The 19,684-nt window shown below is 34.6% G+C and overlaps 1 protein-coding gene and 1 pseudogene across 5 annotated transcripts in view; one reads left to right on the forward strand and one right to left on the reverse strand.

Moving 5' to 3' along the window:
- Positions 1 to 6,359: 6,359 nt before the first annotated feature.
- Positions 6,360 to 19,684, reverse strand: part of PDE1A (phosphodiesterase 1A) — a 294,241-nt gene continuing 280,916 nt past the window's right edge. For 3 of the 5 annotated variants that reach the window (XM_039855297.1, XM_039855296.1, XM_039855294.1), the window contains exons 15-16: positions 12,562 to 12,679; positions 6,360 to 9,131 (exon numbers count right to left, since the gene is read on the reverse strand). In XM_039855297.1, coding sequence (XP_039711231.1) covers positions 12,606 to 12,679 — 74 coding nt within the window. In that variant the 3' untranslated portion in view covers positions 6,360 to 9,131; positions 12,562 to 12,605. The remainder of the gene's footprint in view (positions 9,132 to 12,561; positions 12,680 to 19,684) is intronic. The other 2 variants (XM_039855295.1, XM_039855298.1) reach the window with 2 other exon arrangements.
- Positions 17,886 to 19,272, forward strand: LOC120597101 (elongation factor 1-alpha 1-like; annotated as a pseudogene).

The following is a 19,684-nucleotide window of genomic DNA, read 5'->3' on the forward strand; positions in this document are numbered from 1 at the left end:
TCCTTGCACCCCAAGGAAAGTACCATCCTTCTTTCTGAAGACAGAGAGACTCTGAGAAGAATCTGAACAAACAGGCCTTGCTAAATTTCCTCCAGTTGACAATACTTACTTCAGCCTCCTTAAATTATCACATTCCTCCACAACTGTCCATTCTGTGTCAATCCTAGCATAAAAATGTTCCGGTCTGTTTCTTCAGGTCTTCGTTTCCTTTTGAAGGCTCTTGTGTCGTGTAAAACTTATATTAAATAAATTTCTGTGCTTTTTTTTCCTATTAATATGTCTTTGTCAGTTAAATTTTCACACCCAGCCAGGAACCCTAAGAGAACGGAAGAAAACTTTTTCGTTCCCTACAGTAGCTTTCTACAAATCAAAGCAATGAAACAATAAGAACTTAAAAGAACACCAAATAGCTCACAGATGGTTCAACATCTCTTTAATAATTACAGGAAAATATCCTCTCTTTCTTCTTTATTTTTTAGAAGAGACTAGCATTTGTCAGGCACTGCAGTAGATGGGCGGGTTTCCCATTACATTTCCCCTGCAGCATAAATTCTGTGCATGTGTTTCTCTAATCGAACTAATTATAGTACTAGCTTTTGCTCTCATCTTTCTTCTTGTGCCCTAATGGGACATAGATTTCCTATTTTGAAATTGTCACTTATTTGTTATATTTCTCAAGTGTTTTAAACATTGTATGGGACCCTTATTTGCTTTTGAGAACACTCAGTATTCTAAATATTAAAACTTGATATAAAGGGCAATGATGACTAAGATAGGAATTATATCACTAAATCCTGGACTTCTATATGATACCCTTTAATATCTAAATGGTATATAGATATTATGATACCAGTTAATATCTAAATAAAAATCGTAAAATAATTTTTATATTATGGGCAGAATAGTATTAAAAATTAGACATTGTCATTATAAACTAGGAAAAGCTATAATGGTATAAAATAATGTAACATTTTTGGGAAAATATAATAAAATACCAAAATCGATAAATTTTTATTTAAATCACAAGTAAATTTATATGCTTTTTTCCCATTTAATTTTTTAAAATCTCCTTTTTTGTCTTTCATTGTATATGTTGTTGACATGTTTTCCAATTGAGAAATACATGTATGTGTGTGTAGAATTTCTATATGTGTGAGTATACGTGTATGTATACATACGTATGCATAAAAAATATGTATATGTATACAAATATGTATATATAATGTACCCACACTGAAATAAAAAAGAAAAATGTTTTTAGAGAGAGAAGAAATTTAACCCATTTGCTATTAACCTAAGCACGTAGAATTAAACCTTGATTAAATAAATATCTCCCTAAATTATCACTTCCATAATATCTCTTATTAAGAAAATCTAGGTGAGAATGGAAGGAGATGTCCACAATAAGCTAGACAAAAGAAAGAATGTGAAGATGTCCTACAAAATGGCAAAAAGTGGAAGGTGGAAAGAGAAATGTAGCTGGAGAGAGAGAGAGCCTGAGGGAGAGGCAAGGCCAGCTTCTTCTCCGTCATGGGCTCTGGACACACAACTTGCTCTTAATAAATTCCTGCTCACCTGCCAAATCATCTCCATCTGAATATGTCTTTTGCACTATGGCTATTTCTAGCAGCTCTCTTCTCAGGTAGGTTTAAAGATTATAGTTTCAATGTTGACGCACTTTGCTTCTAGATTGCATCTGACTCACCACATTTAGTGGACTTGTTTGTTCTTCTCACAAGGGCAATTATGAAAGTTTCTCTCCTTTTTTTTTTGGTTCCTCCAAAGAAAGGCTTTTTTATTTTGCCAGTCATGATCATGTGAAATCAGTGGAGTTTACTGAAGTGTGTGCTTATGTTTCTTTTTGAGAAACTGTTATCGTTTCAACAGTGCACTTGGATGTCTAATAATGTGTTTTATTTAACAAGCCATCCAGGAAGTCTAAAGGTTATTATTTTATTTTTATGCTGATATCTTTCTCTTTAACATCTGCATAAAGAGTTGTACAACATCCAATGTCTGCATGATACATATCAACATATATTGACATATATATGTCAATATAGCTGTCTGTATATATACATATATATATCTATCTATCTAAAGCTATATCTGTTTATGTAATTTTGCCTTTCTGCTTCTCAAGCAATGACACAAATGCTGAAGTCAATGATAACAGGATCTTTACTATAGAATGGCTGGCCTACTCTTTTCATGGAACAAGTTTCCCATCATGTGGACTTTTAGGACATTGCTACTAAAGTCATGCTATGTTCCTGAAACTATAAACCTGAATTAATTTTAAAGAAAGAAGATGGAGCTATAAAATAGTTGTAGCCTCAAACTATTTCATTTTTCTTATGTGTCAATAAATAGCGTTATCACCTTACTTGGGCTATTTCATTTAATCATTTCAACAATGCTATAAAATAAGTACTCTTACTATCTCTGTTTCATAAATGGGAAAATTGAGGTTTGTCCAAGATCATAGAGACCAAAAGTGACAAAGGCTAAAATTGGACTGAGAGCCAAACTCAATCCATGGATAACATATTTCTTGCCTTAGCTCTTCCACATAAAATTCAACAAGAAAAAAACAGCACCTGTATACATATAAAATAATAATATTAATTTATGTTGACTGAAAACCATCGATGTGTCAAGTACTGTCTAGATACTTTAAATATTCTTTATTGTTGTTTTACCATTCTATTAGAGTCTTCATGGTGAGAGGTGAGGAAATGTTAAGGTCAACCACTACCAAACACCAAAGACACACAATGAATGGAGGTCGTTCTTGTTCCAAAGCTTGTATAGGTTCCACTTTTAATCATAAAGGCTATCAGAAATCACCTAGGAAATGTGAGCTTTTCTCCTTAGAGAAGTTGGTAAGATTAGCTACAAACAATCTATCACTGCACGAGCAGACCCATCTCCCCAAGGGTAGACAGGAGACAGATGGGAAGATCTGAATGTTTCTCTTTTATAATTCAGGTTTGCTTTTAGTGTGCTATTAAGAATTAATTAAGAATTAATGCACTCCCCATTTGTGTGCTCTGAGAAACAACACAAATGGCTTTTGGAGATTGTGTAGATCTAAAGTGCTTTAAAAGTGAGCTCATTTTGATTGAATTAACTAGAGATGTTATCTGAAAAGAATTAACTCAACCATATATCAAACAATTAGGACAAACAAGAATAAATTTTGTCTTCCTGCCTTTATTTACTTATTCAACAAATGTTTACTAAACACCTACAATGTGTACGGATTCGTCTTCTTTACCTTAAAATTGGGCAGTAAGCATATGACACAGAGAGCTACAATTTTCCAGCACAAAAGGGTAGAGATCAGTGATCAGTGTTCATCTAGAGAAGAGGGTCTGAGAGTTCTGACCACAGTATTGAGAAGAAGTTTTCTGGAATAGCTGGCATTTGCACAGGTCCTTGGAGGATGGGGGATTAGTGACAGGTAAAGATGACAAAGGAGCAGCAAGATCCACTCAGAGGAGATATCACGTGCAAAGGCATGGCAGAAATCCAGGAACAGTGAATAGTATAGTGAAGGCTATGGCTAAAAACAAGCTGGGGTAGACTATGAGGGGCTTTGAACAGGATACTAAGAAGTTTAAGCTTTATTTGTGGTTCAGTGGTTCTCAAAGTGAGATATCCAGTCTAATAGCATCAGCATTACCTTGGGTCATACTCCCAGATAGGCTGAATCAGAATCTCAGGGTTGGAGGGGAGGGGCTTAGCAATCTGTAGTTTAACAGACCCTCTAAGTGATGCTGATGCTTGCTAAAGGTTGAGTACCAGTGCAGTAGCCAGCCTTTCCAAACTGCTCTGTGTGCTATGAATGGGTGACAAGTGTACTGGAGATATTGATCTCCTCAATCCTTAGGGTGACTGGGTAGGCCTTGGGGAAGCTGGAGCTCCTCGGGATGACTAATCCTAGCACAAGCAGCCTCATTCTTTTGCCCTAGGGTACCAAGCTCCTTGTAGAACAGGTGTGGGCCTATGGGCCAAATCTGCCATCTGGCCTGTTTATGTGTGCCACCTTCACCCCCTTAAGCATGACTTTTACATTTTTAAAAGATTGTTAAAGAAGAAAAGGAAGAAGAAGAAGAAGAAAAAGATGAGAAAGGAGGAAGGGAAAAAAAAAAAAGAAGCAAGACCAGTAGGAGGAGGGAGAGTGTGATGGAATGTAGTCTGCAAAGCCTGAAATATTTACTGCCTGATCCTTAATGGAAAAAGATTGCTGACCTCTGGTGGATACGAGGAGAAAATGTCCAAGGAATGAATTCAAAAGATTTAATATAATAATAAACGGTGTGCAGAAAAGTAAAAGTGAAAAGAGCTGGCAGCAGAGAAGGCAAATATTAAACACAAGTGAGATGGTAAAGATCTAAACAATACAAGGTTCTTTGAATAGAAATAAATGGGTCAATAATGTTTATAGAAATAATATAATTTAACTTTAAAAAGACCCAAGCTCTATGTCACAGTAAGGTTCTCAACAACTAAAAAAATTATAGACTACATCCAGTTCCTCAGTCTCTTGGGGTTTGGTTTGCTGTAGTTTTGAGAGACTAGTACAGTTTTGAGAGCATAGGAACCTCTTATTTAGTGTGGAGAAAAACAAACTCATGTTTAAATACTTAGTGGGTGTTTAGAATTACTTCTATAATATTTAATTTTTATTGTCTAGAACAGTGATATCCATAGAAATCGCTGTTATTTTCTTAAAATGTCAATCCCAGTTTAGTAAGTCTGGATGGGGCCTGAGAATTTTCATTTCTAAGAAGCTCCCAGGTGGGGACCACCTTTTAAGTGGCAAAGGTCTAGAATGAACACCAGTGGTTATTTGGAAAACAAAAATTTAAGGTCACATATTAAGCATGGGAAATAATTCCTCTATCCACAGATAGCAAAGGTACCTTGTCTGCTGTAATACATGATTTAATTTGTCACCAAAGCATAGCTGCCTCTGCTGTTGGTCACTGGAAATTCTGCCCTCTCAAAGGGGTAGTTTTTAGGGACAAATGCCCAGATATGGAATAAAGAATAGAATGGAATAAAAGGCAGAAAGGAAAGTAATAGATCTAGCTGGTGGAGAAGACATGAGGGAGCCTCCCACAGTGGCCAGAGGCGGTCTTGTCTAATGGTTTGGGGAATCACATTTCCTTAGATGTCAAATCCAGGCTCCTCCACTTACTAGATTACACAGATTATTTTACCTTCCTTTTCCATGATTCCTCCTCTATAAATGGGAATAACAATTCCTCAAAGAGTAATCATAAGGAGTAAAAGAGATAATGTCAAAAAATAATGTAATGCAGTAGTGAGACTATAATAAAGATAATAAAAACTAAATAATTGTAATCTTTAATTATCAGAAGTAAAAATATATCAGCTTGGGAAACAGAGCTCTCCAACCATCACAAATATTAAACAAATGACTTAGAAATTTATTAATGTTATTAAAGGATAAATAGCCCCAAATAAATCTTTAAATACATATGTTGGTCCATATATAGGATTTGTATCTTAAATTTGAAATGTCCTCCAAAGAAATGACATGTATGTAATGTGGGACATTATTAGGAATTTGTTTTTTGACTCTAAAATATATATTGCCTTTACTGTTTAAAGTTTGCTATAAAGGGTAGTGGATAAGCATTGCAATATTTAGAAAAACAATTAGACAGAGGACAGAGGTTTAACATAGCTTCTGAAAGAAACATGTGTTTTATATCTAAATTATATTTCAATTAAATTAAAATATGGCCTTTGAAAGCTTTTTGATATTAGGTGGAAATTTATCATGAGATCGCATAAAGTAAAAAGTTGTTAAGTGTTATGTAATTGATGACAAGATAAATTTTTACATTTTTATTGGGAATGCTTCAGCATCTTGGAAACATAAGCCTGACAGGTGACACACATTGTCCCATTCTTAATTCAATGACTTGAAACTCTCTAGGTCTTCACCTGGACTTGACACTCTTTGCTTCTTTATTATTCTCCTGTTACCTTATTCACACTGTCCTTCACGGAGCTTTCCTTTCCACTTTGCTTCTGCCCCACCTTGCACAGAAGTAGCAGAAAGAAAAAGAGGTTTTTGGTGCAAAAGAGACTTGGAACCAAAGCCAGTCTGGAGACCTGCGTGGCTTTAGACAAGGCTCTTTCTCTGACACTTGGTTTCCTTATTTGTATCAATAATCGCTTTGCTAGATTATTGAGGATAAGAGGTAAAGATTGTATTTACACAGAGCCGGTACATAGAAAATAGGCAATGAGTATGGGCTTTTGTTATTATTTATTATTGTGTCAACCCATGTGACACTCATTCACCCATTCTAGGAAGTCTTCTTAGAAGCCCTGAAGATGGAAGCAGTTTTTACCTCCTTTAAAATCCAAAGGTGCATTTTATTTGTGCCTGGTTACTTTTATATGTGGTATTTTAATTATTTTTGTGTACAGATTATTTTCTCTGGAAGGGGTGACGTTTCTAGAGAAAGATTTAGGCTTCCAGATTTCTATATGTACCATGCATCTAGCCAGGAGCTTGCAAATAATAAATGTTTAATGAATAGTTTTTACTAGAACAAAAATCACTTTCTGACAGGACTCACATCAGTTTTTGAGTTGGCATACTTCTGGTTTTCCTTCATTTCTCCAACTTTTCAATGCCCCACTAAATTGAATTACATCAGACACCAAATGTTTCACAATATTTTCCTTCAAGTATGATTTATTTAACTTTCATATATAATGAGAAATACAGAGAATTATAGCAGGATAAAAACATGAGAATTGTAGCTTGTCTTGTTAAAAATTAAATAAAAGAATTACTGGTTAAATGAAAAGGCATATGGATGGGCACTGGTAACCTCTGCTCTGACTTCCTCTCTCATTAGCACTAGCTAGTAGCTGTCTTAAAGAGAAAGAAGGGAGGAAGAAATAAGGAAATAAAAAGAGGAGAAACAGGAAGGGGAGGGAAAGGAGAGAGAGAGGCAGAGAGAGAGGAAGACTGGGGAAGAAGTGCATCCGCAGAGTGACAACTCTTCTGAAGAGATAAAGCATGCTTCCTGCACTTCCTCTGGAAGTTTAGTCACAGTCCTCTATAAGTCATATAACCTGGAAAATTAGGTTAAAGTCCACATACAGAAATTTATAAATTCATTACATTTGTCTATTTTTTAAATAACATCTATAGATCATAAAGTATTAATAGGAACAAAGTGGACATGTTTCTTACGACAATGGAGAAGCAGTGTTTCAATTTACTTCTCCTTCTAAAGATTCTACAGCTTTACCAAAAGACAACTGGCTCAAATAGGAACAAAAGTAAGTAGATTTTCCAGAGTCGGATTCTATTTTAAATGCAGAATATTTTCTAGCTGGTAAATAGCTACTTAAAAAAAGACATTGAAAGCAATAGTTATAGTTTCTCCATAAATAGAAATAAAAAGACTTTTTTTAAAGGACAAAAAGTCACTGTAATGTACATATCTATAAATTTTTCCCCAACACATCATTATAGATCAATCTTTACTGATTACATTTAAAATATTATAAGATCTATGATACAATTTGATTATTGAGCTGTGTTCTACACAAGATTCAGATGAAACAAAAGTGAAGGACCTATTCACAGAACATAATCACTTTATACACAGTCTATGCACAAATATATCTTAAATTAGAAAGATGCATACCTAATATGCATATAGAATATGGCTTACACATTAAAAGAGATCTAAGTGTGAGTTTTGAAATCCCACTCCTTAGACTTAAAAGCTTCTGATTGCATCCATTTCTACAATATTGCTTAGCATTATGAAACTCAGAAAAGAAGCAGGTGCAACAGAAAACTTTTTAGGACAGACATACCCTCCTTCATTTTTTTTTTTAATTGATGGCTACTCTTGATTTTTTCCACCCAATGTCTACCTTTCACAAAAACAAATTCACGTAGTCTCACAATCACTGAAGTGTTTATACAGTGAAAAATTACAACACCTAATTGTGCTTGACCTTTCTTGTCAGCTAATAACAAATAAAGGTAGTTCTTTAGTTTGGAACAAAGGAAAAGCTCTGCACATGCTCAGGCAAAACATGACAAGGATGCAGAGTCTCCAAGGGTGGCAGTTTGTTTCTGTGTAGTAAAATATAAAGTCACAACAAATAATGTTATCTGTACAGAAAAGTGTGGGCTTCCATTCTCATAGATATTTTTGAATACACACACACATACGTACGTACATTTCTTGTCATTTATCTCTTGTTACCTCCTAATGGGATTAACATCCCAGAAGGTAAATTCCATTCTCAGTTCTACTGTCTGTTTCCAATAATGGCTGAAGGTTCTTGTTACCTTGGATTGTAAATACTGTGTGATTTGCATTGCGACGTCACCCATGTAGGTGGTGCACTGGTGCCTTGAAGCCACAGAGATGGATGCAGGCTGCTCCACTGGTTTCAGGGACAGGTTTCACTGTGGTTTCCCAGCATTAGAGTTACGACGACATGTTCAGCAACTCAGAGGGCCAGGGCTATGATGCTCCACTTTTTTCGTAGGCCTTGAACCACAGCTTCCAAACAGCCCTGCCTCTCATTTTGTTCCCATGTATTTAGAGTAACAAGGACAATCTAAATGGCCTGTTCCTCAGAGCTGTAAAAAATATTTTTCCATAATTTCATTTTTGCTTTCCTTTTAAGAACTTAAAATATTGTAGTTACAGCACTCTTTGTGAAACAATGGAAGAAAGTAAATTTTAAAAATGCTTCATCTTCTGCACCTGGATTACACAGTCACCTATGCTAGAACTGAGTTCGAAGTAATGACAGTTTAAAACTGTCCAACTTTTGTCTCCAAATTTTTCTCTGGCTTGATTGAAGAAGGCCAAATTGTGGAGGAAAATTGATGGCAGAAGTACTGGCCAAAAACTCTGATAGCAACTTTGAGTGTACTTATTTGGCCAGCATGACTAGCTCAAAATTTATGTTTGTCTTATGATTTCTTTACATAGGAGTCCTTAAAAATGACCTGAACCAAGCATGTGTTGAAAGAGAAGAATATAGCTGTGTGGAAAGTTGAGGATTTAGGATGTTTTAGTACTGTTCTCATTATCCTGAAATAAAACCCAAATGAATATGAAGATCATATTTTAGTCATATACAGGCATCAATTACTGTGCAGAAATTTCATACTGGTCTTCATATACTTTATAGAAAATAAGAGATTTATTAGTATGTAATAGATATTATTTTTATACCTGTTGGAATTCCTATTTTTTGTTTCTTCTCTCCATTCGTGTATGTTTGTATGTTTGTATATTTTAATCTCAGTAAAAATTTCAATCCCTTTGATCAGAAGTCACAAACTCAAATAGCTATACAGGCCTGGCAAGTAACAGAAATGAGTTCCGTGATTCTGTGTGAGTGTAAAACAACTAGAGTCACAAGGACCGTAGTGAACTTAAAGAGCATAAGCCCTATCTAAAGATATCCAAAAAGATATTTTAAATCAGTATGGGAGTCAAAAAAGCAAACACACAGACTAAATCCAGCCCACAAACCCCCAGTTTTTGACTCCTCTTGGACAGTACACTTAACAAAGAATAGGGAACATTTCCCTCCCAACGAGTAACAGTCTGATATTGATTTGCTTTTGAAATTCCAGAAATATCTTACATATCTTTCAAAGAAGATAATATGATAAATAATATGCCAGCATCTTTTTAAATAATAAAACAGCATGGCACTGTATATCCAACTCTAATCTTATTTACTCTAATTAATCAAACCATAAAAGAAAAAGGTAAGTAAAACAAAACACTTTAATATTTCCTGGGAAAATGTCTCATACTGGCACCTATACAGGAAGGAAGGAAGCAGGCAACACTTTAGGAGATGTGGCCAGACTGTCATAGATCTCTATTTTCCATGAAGGAGGCCAGTAAAATAATTAGCTATAGGTCACAAAGAAGGTATGGTAAACTTGCAAACTGGAAACCCACAATCCAAATCTGACCCTTAAACATATTTTGTTTGATCCATACAGTGTTTCAGAAAACTTTGAGCCAACTTTAAAAATCGAAAGATTTTACCAAAAAAAAAAAAAAATTCTCTTAACCAACAGGCACACCTTGAAACACCAGGCCCTCAACTCTTGCATGGTGAAAATCTGATCAAGCTAAAGAGCAAACGGTTGCAGCTCTCAGGCTGGGTGTGCTGCAGCCTTTGTTTCCCAGGTTGACCATCCGTATAGTCTCCCAGACACTATGCCTGAGTCATGGCTGCCAATTGTCACCACTTCTGCTATTTTTCGACTTCACCCACTTCCTTCATTTAAGAAACCTACCTATTCCTTGAAGGTATGTTAATTTTATCTACTGAAGGCCATGATTCCTAGAAGACTATGGACCAAAGGCAGCACTTTCTCAAACTGAGAAGGAAACTAAAATTTTTAGATGGTCCTGATTGGGGAAAAACAATTGTATAGCAGTTTGCTGGGGTTTAAATATTGATTAGTTTGGGTGAGTCTCAAACTTTTCCAGCTTTGGGGGCTTTTTAGTGGGGAAAAAAGGAAAAAGAGACTTCATTAACTGCCAAATGAATCCTATCAAAACCTTTTACTTATGAGATGCCAAAATCTTACAGATAATATACATATTTTTTGCCTTAGACATTTCGTACATTTAACTTGTCATTTTTACAAGTGTGCTCATAATCTGTGATCCCTACATCCAATTTTTGGAAAATATTAGTAAATAGTCCAGTTCCATGTCGTAAATGCATTAAAAATGCTGATCTTAAGCTCTTTTCTTTTGAAGCTATATAATGTACACTGGCTTAGAGATGTCCAGTAGGAAAGAATATTGCTTAATTTTGTTCAACTCAGTTTTCTAATGGTATTTATTTGATAACAAAACCTTTGTACATAAAATATCTATAAATATTTCACTGAATTAGTTTTCCCTATAATATACTTTAAGAGTTTTATCATATATTGTCAGTACCTGAGGACTCTTCTAAGACAGTTATGATCTCTAAAGGTAATAAACTCATAGTATGGATAGAGAGTATGGAGACAAATTGCTGTAGCTAAAATGAGATGATATATTAAAATGGTTAAATATAGAGATGAGTTTTAATTGTCGAACAGCCACTTTGTGGCTTGATTTCTATCCAAACTTCATATGTATAATAGGAATCACATGGTTGGATAAAGAAGATGTGATATGTATATAATGAACTACTCAGCCAAAAAAAGGATAAAATATTGCCATTTTCAACATTGGTGGCTCTTGAGAGTATTAAGCTGAGTGAAATAAGTCAGATGGAAAAGAACAAAAACCTTATGATTTAACTCATATGGAATTTAAAATGAGAAGTTATAAATGAACTAACAACACAAACAAAAACAAACTCATAGATATAGACAACAGAATGGTGGTTACCAGAGGGGGAAGAGGTAGGGGAAGGGCAAAGTGGGCAAAGCGGGTCAAATACAGAGTAACTGAAGGGAACTAGACTTCTGGTGGAGAGCACACAATAGAGTGCACCGATGTTGAATTATAATCTTATATACTCAAAATTATGTAATACTATTAACCAATGTTACCCCAATAGCTTTAATTAAAAAACAGGACTCACAATCACTAACTCTGGAATTGTTGAGTGAGGTAATACATTTATGATGTTCACCATAGTGCCTGACAGTTGAGAGTTGCTATTCATAAAACCATTATTATTAATAAAAGACAGTCTTATAACCAACTCAAGAATACTGCGAAATGAATTATCTTAAAAGCTAATCACATTTTAACTCTTTCATATCTAAAGCAACATCAGAGCCACTGATAACATCTCGAAGGCTTAGTATGGTACCCTCAGTATTTCCTCTTGCTCCTACCATTACCCCAACAGCAGGACTCATTATTACACCTGACATTTGTTTATTACTTTATTAAGGAGACACTAAGACATCTCCACTATAAATACACATCCCTCCCTTCTAACTGCCTGTGCATCCTCTGTAGGGCCAAGACAGTGTTTCTCGACTTTAGTGTACAGAAATATCAAGATGAGATTATTAAAAATTCAGATTTCTAAGCATCACTCCCAGAGTTAAAAATTTGATAGATCAAAGGCAACCCCTAAAAACTAAATTTTTAAGAGAACCATTGATGCAAATGTCCACGGATTTTAGCAAACATTGATATTTGCTTCATAACATGTATTTGCTTTTTTATTATCACCCACAGCAAATATTCATATTTCCTACATGAAGTAGAAAAAATTATCAGGATTAACCCACTCCATCGACTATAGCATGTTGATTTTGAAGGACTAAAATGTCTCAATAAGTATAATTTTTATTCATAAGCAAATCAACTCTTTGAAAAGATAATATTTAAGATTTTGTCTTAGAAGACAGAGCTTTTTTTTTAAATAAAGAATCCAAAAGAGCATTTAAATAATATAACTTTGTTTCTAATGATCTTCTACAAAAAATTCATTTCAGAATTTAGGTTTCTTGTTGAAAAATATAATTACCTCTTATGTTTAAAATGGCAGAAGCCTTTTATGCTGTTTCAAACCTATGAATGTGTATCAGCATGTTTTTCTTCGGCATTTACACGATCTTCTAAGTTCTTATGAAGATCAGGTTCACCTAAAAAGCAAACAAGTAAACAAAAACAAAATAGATCTGTGAAAAAAATGAATAAAGTCAAGAAACTGAAGCAATTAGTAAAATGTTGAAGACTGGATTTTACAATGGATTTTGTGGCACATTTCTCCAAAGGTACTCAATATTTTGTTTTCAGCCTGCAAATTTATAGAGTATAATAAGTCACCTTGTGGTTATACGACTTTGTGAAGTTGCAATTTAATCTGGAAATACAAAATTGAAACAGATCAGACATGTTAAACATCTATTAAATCAAACGTAAAACTTATACATGTTTTTCCTGAATATTTTTAATTGAAGCAAATACTTTTAAACAAACCCTCTAATGATCAGTGGCTTTTACACATTGCTTAGCTGCTATGATTTTAAAACAAATAAATCTAATAGAATGTAATGTTTAACATAAGGTATAATCTGCCAAAACAAACTAATAGAATTTATCATCTTAGAAACACTCAGCTTCTATATAAGCCTTGAAGAAGAAGAAGAAGAAAAACATTAGCATGGAAAATGTTCCAACATTTCTAGCAAGATTGCAGAGAATCTATTAAAAATAGAACTATAAAGCAAAATATCTAGTTAAAAAATTTTATATGGGAAAGTAGCAGAAATTTCTGAGTTAATTATTCAAAATACCTTGATGTTTCAGGAAATAGTTACATGTGATAGAATGCTCTTTCTTTCTGAAATTTGATTGAAAATATAGTTAAACTTTGCACCAATTAACTTTGAGATAAATCTTTCAACATATATTGTAAGACTGTATTGCTCAGTTGCAATAGATTTTTTTATTGCGGTTATAAAATTAGAGAATATATAAAACTTATGAGATAAAAAGTTATTTTGTCTCTCACTTTTATATATATATGTATATTTGTGTGTGTGTGTGTGTGTGTGTGTGTGTGTGTGTGTGTGTGTGTATATATATTTTTCAATGTGAGAAACATCTTTTGTCCCAGGACCAAAATTCAGATGATCACATAACTTTTGATCATTCTTGGGTAATAAGCTTATCAATACAATCATGTTAGAAATTTATGCAACTCAGATCTCAGACTATGTTAAAATGTCTGGTACACACATCAGTCTTTAAATAAAGATAGAATTTCTTGCCAACATTGGGTTTGTTGCAGAGTCAGAAATGAATTGTGTGTGAGGGGGTAGGCAGGGGCATGGTTGATGTTTCTCTCTCATTTTGTTTTTTGCCTCAAATAGCTATCTTGGATCTGGAAACTGGAGAAAAGAAGTCGGGTACAGCATCCCAGGATCGGTCTTGGTAAGTCACATATGAAACTCTGGTTCCTTTACAAAGTCTATAGCCCTAGGAAATCTGTTGGTAGATACTCAGCTTCTGTCTACTGAGGTACTCTCACCCTTCTAAATATGGGCAGGCCATATTTCATTCCCATGAAACACTCATGAGCATGTGTTCCCATAAATTACTTGAAGAAAGGCTGAAATCTACTTTGGTTGATCTGTCACCATCTAACTCTTTATATTTTTCATGTAAGAACTGGACTCCATTCCCCAAATCCCCTTAACTTTAAGCTCTCCAAAGGTTCTGATGAAGCAATCTCCCCTTGATTTGAAATGAAGAGAGAAAAAGCTCATTAAAGAAATCTGCCTCATAATCCTTTTCAACTGTCAACAACCTGGCCTTTCATTTGTTTGAGCTGGGTGAGGGTTATAAGCCTTCTATAATTGGCTTTTGAAACTTTTTAAAAATTCCTGCCTCACAGGTCAATTTGTTTCTGACATTTATCATATTAGAACTTGGCTTAAACTTCTGATTTAATGTCCTGTTACTTATGACTAGATTAGAACAGAACAAAACAGACTAGAATAGAACAGAACAGAACAGAGTGGAAAGAATAGACTGAATTGAAATAAAAGAATATAAGTAATTAATTTTCTAATTCTCAAAATTTTTGAGAGAAATTTTTATAATGAGCAATGGACACTGAGGTCTACTTACTACCAAATGCTCTTAAATTTGGTGGATAAAGAACTTACCAGTAACAAAAGAGTGGGCAAGGAACAAAATCATTAAATGGTAACAATGCAGCAATTACAAAAAAAATAAATATCAACATGATACAGAGATTACATCCAAGAGTAATTCTATGCATACAATTAGATACGCAGCAATTAAAAACTATAACCATGGGAGTAAACACAGAATGCAGTATATATATGCTTTGCTGTTAAATTGCACACCTGAAACTTACTGGATTTTGTTAACCAATGTCACAATAAAATAAAATAAAATAATAAAATTAAATTAAATTAAATTTAAAAGGTTTATCAGTTTTGTTTATCTTTTCAAAAAAAAATAAAAAAGAATAAAAACTATGACCAACTCAAGACAAGAGTTTTGCAGTACTGAAAAAAAAAGTAGCCTTTTTTTGAAAACCGTAAAATTCCAGATGTGTTCAGAGACACATACACAACATTGCCAAGCAATCGCATGGTAGCCAGATTGCTTAGGAAACTACAAGAGTCCTCAGCAAATTCAAATCACACTATATTTAGTTAGTGACTCTTCAGCTGTAGAAACCTTTACGATTAACTTGGATAATATTACTTGGAAGTAACCCTTAGTCTTTCATAAGAAAAGAGATTCAAATCATTTTGACATATTATTCTGCCAGAAAAGAAATGATATGCATTGTTTGGCCCATTAAAGATCATCTTGACCCAAGAGTTGTTAGAGAGCTTGAGAAACACCCGAATAGTCCAATGTTCCAAACATTTTTGAATCATGGACCCCTCTTTTAGTTTGGTGAAATTGAATGGCTTTCTAAAAGTAAAATGCATAAGTAAATAAAATAATATATGTAGAATTACAAAGGATTCCACTTCTATTAAGATGTAATTATCAACATATTTAAGTAATCCTGGTGCTGTAATACAGTAATATATGTGCTTCTTTATTACTGCATTAAATAACAAAGCCTAGCTGCAGGTTTATCATCTATGTAATTCTAAAGTAATAATAATAGTAAATAATAGTTCAAGGTATCTCCATGAATTTAAATGTGCTATGAAAATGTCTATGATTTCTATTGGTGACACGTTACTCTGTGTATTGTTGCTTACAAATAAAGGAAATTCTAAACTTCATTTAAGATTAGAAAATAAATCACTCTCCAAGTAGACAGACCCCATCTGTATAACTATGAATTAAAATCTTTGATAGAGCCTAACTTCACTTCACAGGTAAGAAACAGGGTCAGAGTAATTACATGATTTCCTCCAGTGCAGACCACAAATAGATAACATGAAGTCAAAACTATTGTATTTTAATTCACTGCAATTTCAATAAAAGCAGTAAAGTTACCTTGGAATTTCAAATTTCATTTGAAAATATTTGCAAACTCACATAAACAGGAAGCTACTCTTCAGGAATGAATGCAATGAGTATGTTCAAAGCAAGTGCATAGAAACGTCTTGACGGGAAAAAGGTAGTGAAAGTAAGGGCCCTCAGATAATTCTGTTCATCTCAAAGAGCTTTAGGTGTTCATCTAAACTGGATTAAAATATTAAAACTTGGAAAAAATGTGTAAAATGATGAAACATTGTCTTTTTGCTTCATAAACCAAGTCTATACTCAGCAGGGGACAAGGATGGGCTAGTGGTCATAGGAGGCACAGATCTACCAAACTAAAGAGAAATCCTATAAATTTAGCTAAAATCCAAGCTCTCAGTCTGTGATTTGAGCTACCTATTATTATATTAGAATCATAGTATGTTAGTTTTGTAGATGATATAAATAATATTTGCAGAGAATAATAAAAGGCACACTGTCAAGTGTATATGAGAGACTCCAGTTGTCTAGTTATGGTCTTGTTGAACTATTATTTGGAAAATAATCTATTAGGATAAATTAGTATACAATTTAAAAAATAAAAATAAAATTCAACACTTTGTGAGCGACTGCTATGTGGCGGGCACTATTTTAAGTGCTTCACTCATCTTAATTCCCTGAATCTTCGCAGCAAACTTATGAGGTAGGGTTTAACAACTGTGGAAACTGAGAAGTAGGTTCATTTATCTGCTCGAGATTTCAAGGCTCTCAAGTGGCTAGATCCCTCTGACAAGTGCATCTAGAATCTTGACCTCTAGTTCTTCCATTTCCCAAACTATCATCATCTGCATACCACCTTTACTGTTTCTGCCATATTTACAGGCCACCTACTCTTAGTTACCTAATATTTCTTTAAACTGACTTTAAATCTACTCTCTTCTAAATAAGTAGTTTTGCTCTAAATACTAATTGTTACATTTTTCTAATGCATAAAATTCATAGTTAACAAAGAAATCTTTTCTTCCATATTTTTTTAACAAAAACAATAATCAATTTAATTTAATGTTTTATATTTGCACTCATATATTTCTCATTTTTCTGACCCAGCAATCCTTGCATGTGAGTAGGAAAACCATCAGTATGATTTTCATCTTAGAAATGAGGAATACATGGTCAGGAGAGATAGAGTATTCCAAGGCACCATAGCATGGGTAAGTTTGAGAGACAGAACCCTAAATTATCCTTCAGAAAAATATTCATTAATATTCCATATTTAGCAGTAACAACAAATAGTGTTTGAAAAATACTTAGCTCTAAATTGGTTTGTGCAGTCTTTTAAACAGAAATAATAGTTCTGAGTTACACTGCATTCTCATTTCTTCATGGGAAAAATATCACCTTTGCTATGTATTTCCTCTTGCAGACTGATTTATCTCGGTTGCTTCAGTTTTATTTTTGTTCCACTCATGTAGCTTATATTGCAAATAACTAGAATGAATTGGTGATCAAAGATTAAAAGTTATAGTCATTGGAGAAATGTAATGTAGAATAAATCAGAGCATCAAATTGTAATTGGTATTTTGGAATCTGTATAATTTGCCTTATAGGTTGGGAATAAGAAATCTTTGACACAAGGAGAAAACACTCTTAATTTAAATGCATCTAGAGAGGAAATAATTGTTAGTATGTTTTTTGCCCGGGGATGAATTTTATACCACTTCCCAAATATGCTAGCTCCAATCCTATAAGAATAAGTAATACCTAATTTGTTTTAAGTAGTATATAAGATACAAATCAAGAAATAGTTAAATGAGCTTTTCCACAATGGGTTTGCCACTAGAACACAGGCGTCATGTAAACCAATCCTATATTTAAGCCAAAATGGAACAGAAAAAGACTCGTATCAACATTGTCGTCACTGGACATGTAGATTCTGGCACGTCTACCACAGCTGGTCATCTGACCTACAATGGTGGGACTGATAGAGGAACCATCATAAAATTTGAAGAGAAGGCTGCTGAGATGGGGAAGGACTGCTTCAGATATGCCTGGGTCTTAGATAAGCTGAAAGCTGAACGTGAGCATGGTATCACTCACTGTGGAAATTCAAGACCAGCAAGACCTTTGTTGATGCCCCAGGACACAGAGACTTTATCGAAAATGTGATTACTGGCACATCTCAGGCTAACTGAGCTGTCCTGATTGCTGCTGCTTGTGTTGGTGAATTTGAAGCAGGCATCTCCAAGAATGGGCAGACCCATGAGCATGCCCTTCTGGCTTACACACTGCATGTGTAACAACTAATCGTTGATGTTAACAAGATGGATTCTACTGAGCCACCCCACAGCCAAAAGAGATATGAGGAAATTGTTAAGGAAATCAGTACCTACATTAAGAAAATTGGCTACAACTCTAACACTAGTATTTTGTTTCAATTTCTGGTTAGAATGGTGACAACATGCTGGAGCTAAGTGCTATCATGCCTTGGTTCAAGGGATGGAAAGTCACCCCTAAGGATGGCAATGCCAGTGGAACCACACTGTGTTAAGCTCTGGATTGCATCCTGCCACTAACTCATTCAAATGACAAGTCTTTGTGTCTGTCACTCTAGGATGTCTACAAATTGGTGGTATTGGTACTGTCCCTGTGGGCTAAGTGGAGACTGGTGTTCTCAAACCCGGCATGGTGGTCCCCTTTGCTCTAGTCCATGTAATAACTGAAGTAAAGTCTGTTGAAATGTACCATGAAGCTTTGAAGAAAGATCTTCCTGGGGACAATGTGGGCTTCAATGTCAAGACTGTGTCTGTCAAAGATGTTCATCATGGCAATGTAGCTGGTGACAGCAAAAATAACCCACCAATGGAAGAAGCTGGCTTCTTGGCTCAGGTGATTATCCTGAGCCATCCAGGCCAAATCAGTACCAGATATGTACCTGTGCTGGATTGTCACACAGCTCACATTGCTTGCAAATTTGCTGAGCTGAAGGAAAAGATTGATCTTCATACTGGGAAAAAACTAAAAGATGGCCTGAAATTTTTGAAATCTGGTGATGCTGCCATCATTGATACAGTTCCTGGCAAGCCCATGTATGTTGAGAGCTTCTCTGACTATCCTCCTCTGGGCTGTTTTGCTATTTATAACAGTTGCTGTGAGTGTCATCAAAGCAGTGGACAAGAAGATAGCTGGGGATGGCAAGGTTATCAAGTCTACCCAGAAAGCTAGAAGGCTAAATGAATATTTTCCCCAGTACCTGCCACCCCAGTCTTAATCAGTGGTGGAAGAATGGTCTCAGGACTGTTTGTCTCAAATGGTCACTTAAGTTTAATAGCAAAAGACTAGTTAATGATTACAATGCTTCAGAAGGGAAGAAGAATGTTTTGTGGACCATTTGAGTTTTTTTGGTGTGTGTGGCAATTTTTAAGTTATTAGTTTTTAAAATCAGTATTTTTTAATGGAAACAACATGACCAAAAAAAATCTGTCACAAAATTTTGAGACCCATTAAAACAAAGTTTAATGAGAAAAAAAGAAAAACGATTTCTTGGTCCACTAAAGCAAAACATAACGCAGTGATTTACATTAGCAAACTCCAGAATGAATCCATTGCCCAATGCACGTGCGTTAGGCACCTAAAAGTATAGTGAGTTCTACAGGTGATCTATGGAAAATGAAAGATTTTTA

Source organism: Pteropus medius, unplaced genomic scaffold, assembly GCF_902729225.1.
Source record: "Pteropus medius unplaced genomic scaffold, Ma_sr-lr_union100, whole genome shotgun sequence".
Classification (NCBI taxonomy): domain Eukaryota; kingdom Metazoa; phylum Chordata; class Mammalia; order Chiroptera; family Pteropodidae; genus Pteropus; species Pteropus medius.